General features: G+C 49.7%; 1 protein-coding gene across 12 annotated transcripts in view; it reads right to left on the reverse strand.

The window, feature by feature from the left end:
- The window catches only part of tbc1d5 (TBC1 domain family, member 5), a 789,418-nt gene that overhangs the window by 460,524 nt on the left and 317,982 nt on the right, over window positions 1-10,912 (reverse strand). For all 12 annotated transcript variants that reach the window (XM_070881258.1, XM_070881261.1, XM_070881268.1 and 9 more), the window contains one exon: window positions 1,895-2,046. In XM_070881258.1, coding sequence (XP_070737359.1) covers window positions 1,895-2,012 — 118 coding nt within the window. In that variant the 5' untranslated portion in view covers window positions 2,013-2,046. The remainder of the gene's footprint in view (window positions 1-1,894; window positions 2,047-10,912) is intronic.

The following is a 10,912-nucleotide window of genomic DNA, read 5'->3' on the forward strand; positions in this document are numbered from 1 at the left end:
ATCTGTAAGGAGGAGAGCATGCAAGGAGATCTGAGAGACGCTGTAATTTTGATCATCTTCAAGAAAGGTGACAAGTCCGATTGCGGTAATTAGAAGAGTTTCCCTGTTGTCTGCCACAGGGAAAATCATCGCAAGAGTCCCCCTCAATCGTCTCCTCCCAGTGGCTTAAGAGCTCCTCCCAGAGTCACAATGCGGATTCCGCCCACTAAGGGGCACAACGGACATGATCTTCACAGCGCGACAAATCCAAGAAAAATATAGGGAACAGCATCAATCTCTGTACATGGCTTTCTTTGACCTCACAAAGGCTTTCGACTCTGTCAACCGTGAGGGAATATGGAGTGTCCTTCTCAAATTCAGCTATCCTCAAAAATTTGTCACCATTCTACACCTGCTTCATGATGACATGCAAGCCGTGATTCTTACCAATGGATCAACCACAGTGCAGGTGACAAGCAAGGAGGTGTCATCGCACCAACGCTCGTCAATCTTCCTCGCTGCAATGCTTCCTCTCACATTTAACAAGCTCCCCACTGGAGTGGAATTAATCTACAGGATAAGCAGGAAATTGTTCAACCTCCGACACCTCCAGTCCAGATCTAACCTCTGTCATTGAATTACAATAGCAGATGACGCTTACATTTGTGCACACTCAGAGTCTGAACTATCGTTGACACCTTCACTGAAGTATACGAAAGTCTAGGCCTTACATTAAACATCAGTAAGACAAAGGTTCTCCACCAACCTGCCCTCGCCACACAGTACTGCTTCCTGATTATCAAGATCCATGACGAGACCTTGGATAATGTGGACCACTTCCCATAACTTGGGAGCCGACTATCAGGAAAGACAGACATCGATGATGAAGTCCAACACCGTCTTCTGTGTGCCAGTGCAGCTTTCGGCCACCTGAGGAAAAGAGTGTTCAAAGACCAGGATCTGAAACCTGGCACCAATCTCATGGTCTACCGAGCTGTGGTGATACCTGCCCTCCTATATGCTTCAGAGAGATGGACAACATACAGTAGGCACCACAAAGCACTGGAGAAGTACGACTAAAGCTGCCTGCGTAAAATCCTGCCGGCACACCAACACTAGCATTCTCTCTCAGGCCAACATCCCCAGCATTGAGGCACTGACAACACTCGATCTGCTCTGATGGAAAGGCCACATTTTCCGTATGCCCGATACTAGACTCCCGAAACTAGCACTTTACTCCGAGCTACGTCACGGTAGGCGAGTCCCAGGAGGGCAGAGAGAATGCTTCAAGGACACCGTCAAAGCTTCCTTGAAAAAATATGACTTCCCAACAGACTCTTGGGAATCCCTGGCCCAAGACCGCTCAAAGTGGAGGAGAATCATCTGAGAAGGTGCTGAAGACTTCGAGTCTCTTCGCTGGGAGCACGCGGAAGCCAAGTTTAAACAGCGGAAGGAGCGTACGACAAATCAAGCACTCCACCCACCCGTCCCTCCAACCACCATCTGCCCCACCTGGGACAGAGACTGTAGATCCCGCATTGGTCTCATCAGTCACCTTAGAACTCATTTTAGTGTGGAAGCAAGTAATTCTCGACTCCGGGGTCTGCCTAAGAAGAAGAAGAACTTGAATTCTTGAGCATAATGGATACATGGCTGTCAGCTGGGGTCAGATCATGTACTTTTCAAAAATAATTTGTTGTGAAGGCTAATTTCAAAAAGTATTCCCATCTTTCACATTTTACAATGAACTTTACGAGAAGCAAAATGCTAATAAAGAATCTTAAATTGCATCAGCCAATAGCAACTTTATAAATATCCTGTACTCAACATTGGACCATTACTGTGTTTTTCCTGGATATAATGGTGCGATGATATGGCAAGATCAAAGTGCTATCTTAGAATTTTTTTAACTTACCATTGTCGTCATCTTTTACTAGTTCATTTTGTAATGGATCTATCCCAGTTTCTTGAGCATCTGTTTCCAGGGGGTGTCTAGTTTCAAAAGTTGAAATCCTACTCGATGAGGACAACATCTTGACAGTTACTTGTAGTACCCAACTGAATTACCTACAAGCAGAAAAGAGTAATACGTTGGCACTGAAGAATAAATCTATCAATGTCACAGTTATTTGATAATCTAACAGTCATCCTAAGCTGTATGGCTCAGTATTACACAATTTTGAATGAGGTGCCCACACGAGATTCCTGGGGTCACTAGAGACAGATTCAGGAGTAAGAAGATATTGCAACAGCTCAGAATACAGCAAGACATAACAGAAGTAGATTAATTTTCAGAAAATACATGAATCTGTCACATAAGAAACTGGTTACAAAAACTAAGGCACATGGTATTAAAGGAAATGTAATCACGGAGAGATAACAATTTTAGGACAGAGAGATTATGTAGGGACAGAAAGCAAGAAGTTGGGGAAATTGATATTTTCAGGTTAGTGGGCTATGGGTAGAGGTGTGCCCCAGGAATCTGTGCTGGAACCCATTTTGTTTTTCATTTACATAAATAATTTACATAAAAGGTTTGATGATAATTCAAGGAAACCTGGAATTACTTCAAGCAAGAATTTGCTGCCTCAGGTTGATGAGGCATCTATATTTATAAAAACATCTCAACTCTGAGCAAGCAGATCAGATCACTCAAGAGACATGGAATAAATTAAATGTGTTCTGAATGACTGGCCATTTGTGGTTGGGAATGAGTTAGTAACTAAGGAGACTGGGTAGCGTATCACTGTACAAAATCTAAATACAAGACCATTTAAAATATCAACTCACCAGTTGTACATAGAAACATAGAAAATAAATGCAGGAGTAGGCCCTTCGAGCCTGCACCACCATTCAATATGATCATAGCTGATCATGCAACTTCAGTACCTCATTCCTGCTTTCTCTCCATACCCCTTGATTCCTTTAGCCGTAAGGGCCACATCTAACTCCCTTTTGAATATATCTAATGAACTGGCCTCAACAACTTTCTGTGGTAGAGAATTCCACAGGTTCACAATTCTCTGAGTGAAGAAGTTTCTCCTCATCTCGGACCTAAATGGCTTACTCCTTAACCTTAGACTTGTGACCCCTGGTTCTGGACTTCCCCAACTTCAGGAACATTCTTCCTGCATCTAACCTGTCCAATCCCGTCAGAATTTTATGTTTCTATGAGATCCCCTCTCATTCTTCTAAATTCCAGTGAATATAAGCCTAGTCGGTCCAGTCTTTCAATTGTCAGTCCTGCCATCCCAGGAATCAGCCTGCTGAACCTTTGTTGCACTCCCTCAATAGCAAGAATGTCCTACCTCAGATTAGGAGACCAAAACTGTACACAATATTCAAGGTGTCTTTTGTCAACTTAATTGAAACTTATAGAAACCATGTAGTGATTGATGGCAGCGGCAACCAATTAACCAACCAATAGGCACTGCTCACAATCTCAGTTTGGAAATAGAACAATTCTCTCCATGTTTAGCAATATTCTTCTTGACTTCAGCTACAACTTTTGTAAGGCGAGTTAGCTGGCATATTATCTCTTGCTGTTACATGTTGTAAGTATCAAATACCACAATGAATTCGGGACAGTACTGCATAAATAGCCAGTTAAAATAGTAGTTCTGGGACAAAGTCTAATCTCATTAAGGGTTACAAATTACATCTGTGTAAATAGCAGATTCTACTTGGTTAATTATTTCTTCTCTGACAATAGCCAGTTCTAAACACAATACTTGGTGCTTGGGATGTGTCCTGCTGTCATCGGTATTTCCAACACTTGGGTAATCCTTGATTGTGAAAGCTGGATGACCTGGCACAGTTCTATTAGTGCTATCAGTGTTGCTTCTCGTTCAAATGTACTGCAGCATGTGATAGATTCTGTTGCTCTGACCTTCTCCCCTTTGTGTCAACACTTGAAGACTCAGCCAACTTTAGTAATGACAAGGAGAGAAAGCTAGGATTTAAATTCACTAGAAACTGGAATTCAAACCTTGCATCCAAGCACATGGCACTACAAACCTTGCTGTGACTACTTAAAGCCACAGAAATACAAATGTACTAATTGCACAGGGTTTTCCGCACTTCATTTAACATAATTTCATTTTGAAGTTGCAGGGGTACAATTGCATTGTGGTTAGTACTGGACGAGTAATTCAGAGGTCTGGACTAATAATCCAGAGACGTGGGGGAATTTAAATTCAGTTAATTAAATTAAATGAATTTACAATTAAAAAGCTAGTATCAGTAATGGTGACCATGAAACTACCGGATTGTCAGAAAAACCCAACTGGTTCATTAATGTCCTTTAGAAAAGGATATCTGCCGTCCTTACCCGGTCTGGCCTATATGTGGCTCGAGACCCTTGGCAATGTGGTTGATTAATAAATGCTCTCTGAAATGGCCTAGCAAGCCACTCAGCTGTACCAAATTGCTATGACAAAGTTGCCAGAGTTGCGCTGTTTAATTAGGTAAATAAATGGGCCAGAAAAAAAATCTCTGAAGTTTCTCCGATGTTTGGGCTGTAATCTGCAGCCACACAGCGAGGCCAGTCGCCTCGGGGGGCGGAGACTGCGGTCTGCGCTGGAAAAAGGAGTCGTGCCTTTTGTGCACATGCGGGTGAAAAAACTGACGTTCTTGACGTCGCTGAAATGGCCGCGCATGCGCAGTAGTGACCTCTCTCTCCCCGGGAACCAAGCCTTCAGCTGTCTGCGATCCTCGCCGGTCCCCGAGTGAGGTGCCTTCCTGGTCCGTTGTGGTGAGTACCTTCCTGGTCCGGTCTGTGGCCCCCCGAGTGCCTGCCGGTCAGTTTGCTCCATCCCCCGCCGAGCCTCTCCGGTTCCAAGTGCAAGCCTTCCCGAACTGTGGCCCCCGAGTGCGTGTCTGCCGGTCAGTTTGCTCCCTCCCCCGCCGAGCTTCTCTGGTCCCCGAGTGAGTGCCGGTCCTGGTCCGCTCCGCTTCCCGCCCTTAGCCCAGGCCAAATGGCCTCCGATGTACTTACCTGCGCCAATTTCTTTAACTCTCCGCAAGGGTTTTCTCGAGAGGCCACATACGCTGGCCTAAGTAGAAATGGAGTAACTATCAGCTGGCCAAAATTGCCTAAATGGCCAGAATAGGTGTAGGTGGCTGGTAATGCCCCCTTTTGAGGAAAAAAAACTTCTGAAAAAAACTAAATGAGTTACGCTAGTGCAAATTGATTGGGGAAACTGGGGATTTTTAAGTTAGACTAGAAAAAGCAGCCTACTCTTAAAAAAAAAACGGCACAAATACTGGGGGAAATTGAGCTCTATGGGAGTATCTTGATCACAAAGACTGCAGCGGGTCAAGAAGGCAAGTCACCATCACCTTCTCAAGGGCAATTAGGGATGGGCAATAAATACTGTCCTTGCCAGCAATGCCCACATCCCGTGAACGAATGAATAAAAAAAATTTCTGTGACTTCAGTCTAATTAAAGCTGAGTGTATTGACTACAGTCATATTCACAAAAATGTAACAAGCTTTAATCAGTAAATTGCAAATTCTAGATTATTATGCCTCGCCTCTGCTGTCCAGCTCAGAGGGATTAATCTTGTCTGTTTCCACTCTTACCTATCCAATCTTAGTCAGAGCATCTCCAGCAATGGCTTCTCTTCCTGCCCCTGCACCGTTACTTCGGGAGACACCAAAGGATCTATCCTTGGCCCCTTCTTCTTCCTCTCATCCATATGCTGCCTCTTGGCGACATCATCCAAAAACATGGGGTCAGGTTTGACATTACCTGACCATGCAAAGCCGCGGCATCCTATTCAACCCCGAGTTGAGCTTCCAATCCCACATCCTCAACATCACAAAGGCTGCATATTTCCACCTTTGTAACATTGCCCATCCCTGCCTCTGCCTCCACCGATCTGCTGCTGAAACCTCATCCATGCCTTTGTCACCTCCAGACTTAACTCTTTCAATGCTCTCTTGGCCGACCTCCCATCCTCCATAAGCTTTCACCACCTCCAAACTCTGCTGCCCACATTCTATCCTGCACCAAGTTTCACTTCCCCATCACCACTGTGCTCACAGACCTACACTGACTGCCGCTTCCCCAATGCCTCATGGATCCCTTCATGGTCTTAGCCCTCCCAATCTCAGTAACCTCCTCTCTTAAAAACTCTGCATTTCTCAACTCTAGCTCATGCATCCTCACTCCCTTTGCCCCAACAATGGTGTCTGTGCCTTCAGTTGTCTAGGTTCCACACCTCCCTTTCCTTTTTAAAACGATCCTTAAAAACCACTTCTGACCAAGTTTTTAGTCACCCCATCTATTAATCTCCTTCTTGGGCTCATTGTCCATTCTTGTCTGATTACATTTCTGTGAGGTGCCGTGGGACATTTTTATATGTTGGATGCAAGATGTTGTTGCTGCTTGTTACAGTTGTATGTTCACCAGAGCCTTGAATAAAATTATACTCTAGCTCAGCGTATACGAGTTCAAAATTTATTTTATATATAAATATATGTTTCAGGAGGAGGAATATAGGAAGATTGTTGCAAACAGATAAAAAAATAACTGCCTTACCACAGCTAAGACAAGTAAAGACATATATTGAATACAAATGTCACAAGACTACAAAATAATGGTTCTGATCAAGGCCCAAATTTCAACAGCAAAGCTGGTTACTTAAATATATAATAACTCTGCACATTTGAGTATAGCTATCCTATGAATTATGTGATATTATTCTACTTTGAGAGTTTCAAAATCAATGACATATTTTTATGAAGGTCATTGGAGCATCACTTTTAATTTGAGAACCATCTTTTCCATAATGCAATCTTAATGGTAAGATTTATTTTCTCAATTTCAACATCAGTTATTATATTATACAAAAGGTACCATGATCGACATTAAATGGTGGATTTTACACTTGGGTTCTGTGATAATATTCCACCCAAGCTGCACTCTTATGGTATTATATCATCAGAACCTACTGATTAAATTATAAAATATTCAAATGTTTTTTTTAAATTAAAAGTTATCTATCTTGGTTCACTTTGCTGGTGAGTTTTGGCATTCAGAGTCGTCTTCCAACATCAACCCCAATCTTTTCCATTCAGCTTTTGTTCCCATCACCTAGTTTCATTGGACTCAAGTTTCGTCCTGAGTTGCTCCTATTTTTTTGGAGCAACTAGTTTAGAATGGAGCATCTTAGAAATTGCAATTCTCGCCATTTAGTTTGCTCCAGTTCTAGTGAGTTAGAACAGAACAGATTTTTTTTTCCAAAAGGGGGAGTGTCCGGCCACTTACGTCTGTTTTGCAAGTTTAGGCAGTGAAAACTTACTCCAAACTAACTTAGAATGGAGTAAGTGTAGATTTTTGTACGCTCAGAAAATCCTTGCCTATACTTATAAATCAGGCGTAGGAAACGAGAGATTGGGGTGGGGGGGGGGGTGGAGAGGGAAGTTTACAAACATTAAACACTTCACTTTTACAAATAAAGAGCCATCAATAATAAATGATAAATAAATCAATTAAAAAAAAAAAAAAAAAATTACGTTTTTACTCACCTACTGCAGCACCTGGAGCCCTCCAACAGCGTGTTGGGATGGGCCGGCCCCTACCCCCTACCCCACTGTGTCTCTGGCTCTGTCTGTGTTTCTGACAGTGATGGTTGGGGGGGGGGGGGAAAGAGAGGTGGGGGGAGGGGGGACGAGGAGGAGGAGAGGGGGGACGAGGAGGAGGAGAGGGGGGACGAGGGGGAGGAGAGGGGGGACGAGGGGGAGGAGAGGGGGGAAGAGGAGGAGGAGGGGGGGGGAAGAGGAGGAGGAGGGGAGGAAGAGGAGGAGGAGGGGAGGAAGAGGAGGGGGAGGGGGGGAAGAGAAGAGGGGGGGGGAAGAGAAGAGGAGGGGGGAAGAGAAGAGGAGGGGGGGAAAGACGAGGAGGGAGGGAAAGACGAGGAGGGAGGGAAAGACGAGGAGGGAGGGAAAGACGAGGAGGGAGGGAAAGACGAGGAAGAGTGCGGGGGTAGGAAGAGTGCGGGGGTAGGAAGAGTGCGGGGGTAGGAAGAGTGCGGGGGTAGGAAGAGTGCGGGGGTAGGAAGAGTGCGGGGGTAGGAAGAGTGCGGGGGTAGGAAGAGTGCGGGGGTAGGAAGAGTGCGGGGGTAGGAAGAGTGCGGGGGTAGGAAGAGTGCGGGGGTAGGAAGAGTGCGGGGGTAGGAAGAGTGCGGGGGTAGGAAGAGTGCGGGGGTAGGAAGAGTGCGGGGGTAGGAAGAGTGCGGGGGTAGGAAGAGTGCGGGGGTAGGAAGAGTGCGGGGGTAGGAAGAGTGCGGGGGTAGGAAGAGTGCGGGGGTAGGAAGAGTGCGGGGGTAGGAAGAGTGCGGGGGTAGGAAGAGTGCGGGGGTAGGAAGAGTGCGGGGGTAGGAAGAGTGCGGGGGTAGGAAGAGTGCGGGGGTAGGAAGAGTGCGGGGGTAGGAAGAGTGCGGGGGTAGGAAGAGTGCGGGGGTAGGAAGAGTGCGGGGGTAGGAAGAGTGCGGGGGTAGGAAGAGTGCGGGGGTAGGAAGAGTTGCGGGGGTAGGAAGAGTGCGGGGGTAGGAAGAGTGCGGGGGTAGGAAGAGTGCGGGGGTAGGAAGAGTGCGGGGGTAGGAAGAGTGCGGGGGTAGGAAGAGTGCGGGGGTAGGAAGAGTGCGGGGGTAGGAAGAGTGCGGGGGTAGGAAGAGTGCGGGGGTAGGAAGAGTGCGGGGGTAGGAAGAGTGCGAGGGTAGGAAGAGTGCGGGGGTAGGAAGAGTGCGGGGGTAGGAAGAGTGCGGGGGTAGGAAGAGTGCGGGGGTAGGAAGAGTGCGGGGGTAGGAAGAGTGCGGGGGTAGGAAGAGTGCGGGGGTAGGAAGAGTGCGGGGGTAGGAAGAGTGCGGGGGTAGGAAGAGTGCGGGGGTAGGAAGAGTGCGGGGGTAGGAAGAGTGCGGGGGTAGGAAGAGTGCGGGGGTAGGAAGAGTGCGGGGGTAGGAAGAGTGCGGGGGTAGGAAGAGTGCGGGGGTAGGAAGAGTGCGGGGGTAGGAAGAGTGCGGGGGTAGGAAGAGTGCGGGGGTAGGAAGAGTGCGGGGGTAGGAAGAGTGCGGGGGTAGGAAGAGTGCGGGGGTAGGAAGAGTGCGGGGGTAGGAAGAGTGCGGGGGTAGGAAGAGTGCGGGGGTAGGAAGAGTGTGGGTTGGAAGAGTGTGGGGAAGAGGAAGAGTGTGGGGAAGAGCAAGAGTGTGGGGAAGAGCAAGAGTGTGGGGAAGAGCAAGAGTGTGGGGAAGAGCAAGAGTGGGGGGAAGAGCAAGAGTGGGGGGAAGAGGAAGAGTGGGGGTGAAGAGGAAGAGTGGGGGGAAGAGTGGGGGGAAAGTGGGGGGAAAGTGGGGGGAGAGTGAGAAGAGGAGAGAGAGAAGAGGAGATGGGGGAGAGGAGAGGAGAGGGGGAGAGGAGAGGGGGGGGAGAGGAGAGGGGGGGGAGGAGAGGGGGAGGAGAGGGGGGGGGAGAGAGGAGATGGGGGGGGGGGAGAGGAGAAGGGGGGGGAGAGAAGATGGGGGGGAGAGGAGATGGGGTGGAGAGGAGATGGGGGGAGAGGAGATGGGGGGAGAGGAGATGGGGGGGAGAGGAGATGGGGGGAGAGGAGATGGGGGGAGAGGAGATGGGGGGAGAGGAGATGGGGGGAGAGAGGAGATGGGAGGGAGAGGAGATGGGAGGGAGAGGAGATGGGGGGGGAGAGGAGATGGGGGGGAGAGGAGATGGGGGGGAGAGGAGATGGGGGGGGGAGAGGAGTTGGGGGGAGAGGAGATGGGGGGGAGAGGAGATGGGGGGGAGAGGAGATGGGGGGAGAGGAGGGGGGAGAGGAGGGGGAAAGTGGAGAGGCGTGGGGAAGAGGAGAGGAGGGGGGAAGAGAGAAGAGGGGGGAGAGAGAAGAGGGGGGAGAGAGAGAAGAGGGGGGAGAGAGAAGAGGGGGAGAGAGGAGTGGGGAAGAGAGGGAAGGAGAGGGAAGGAGAGCGAGAGGAGGGGGAGGCGGATGAACGGGAGGGGGGGGGGCTAGCCGGGCCGCCGCGGAAGACTTCTGGTGGGGCCCGAGATGCCGGGTGGGCGGGCCCCACCGCCGACATGGGGGGGAAAGAAGAGCAGATGGGGGGGGGAGGGGGGAAAGAGAGGAGGGGCCAGAGATAGAGGTGGGGGGGCAGGAGAGAGGATGTGGGGGGGGGGGGGGAGAGAGGAGGGGATGGAGAGAGGTAGGGGGAGAGAGGGGGGGTGAGAGAGGAGGGGGTGGAGAGAGGAGGGGGTGGAGAGAGGAGGGGGTGGAGAGAGGAGGGGTTGGAGAGAGGAGGGGTTGGAGAGAGGAGGGGGTGGAGAGAGGAGGGGGGAGACGAGAGAAAAGGGGGGAGACGAGAGAAAAGGGGGGAGATGAGAGAGGAGGGAGAGGAGGGGGGGAAGAGAAGGGGGAAGGGGAAAGGAAGGGGGGAAGGGGAAAGGAAGTGGAAAGGGAAAGGAAGGGGAAAGGAAGGTGGAAGGGAAGGGGGGAAAGGGGGGAAAGTGGGAATGGGAAGGGACAGAAGGGGGGATGGAGGGGAGGGAAAGGGGGCAGAAGGGGGAGGGAAGTGGGGGGAGGAAAGTGGGGGGAGGAAAGTGGGGGGAGGAAAGTGGGGGGAGGAAAGTGGGGGGAGGAAAGTGGGGGGAGGAATGTGGGGGGAGGAATGTGGGGGGAGGAATGTGGGGGGAGGAATGTGGGGGGAGGAATGTGGGGGGAGGAATGTGGGGGGAGGAATGTGGGGGGAGGAAGTGGGGGGAGGAAAGTGGGGGGAGGAAAGTGGGGGGAGGAAAGTGGGGGGAGGAAAGTGGGGGGAGGAAAGTGGGGGGAGGAAAGTGGGGGGAGGAAAGTGGGGGGAGGAAAGTGGGGGGAGGAAAGTGGGGGGAGGAAAGTGGGGGGAGGAAAGTGGGGGGAGGAAAGTGGGG

The sequence above is a fragment of the Pristiophorus japonicus genome, chromosome 5 (assembly GCF_044704955.1).
Source record: "Pristiophorus japonicus isolate sPriJap1 chromosome 5, sPriJap1.hap1, whole genome shotgun sequence".
NCBI lineage: Eukaryota > Metazoa > Chordata > Chondrichthyes > Pristiophoridae > Pristiophorus > Pristiophorus japonicus.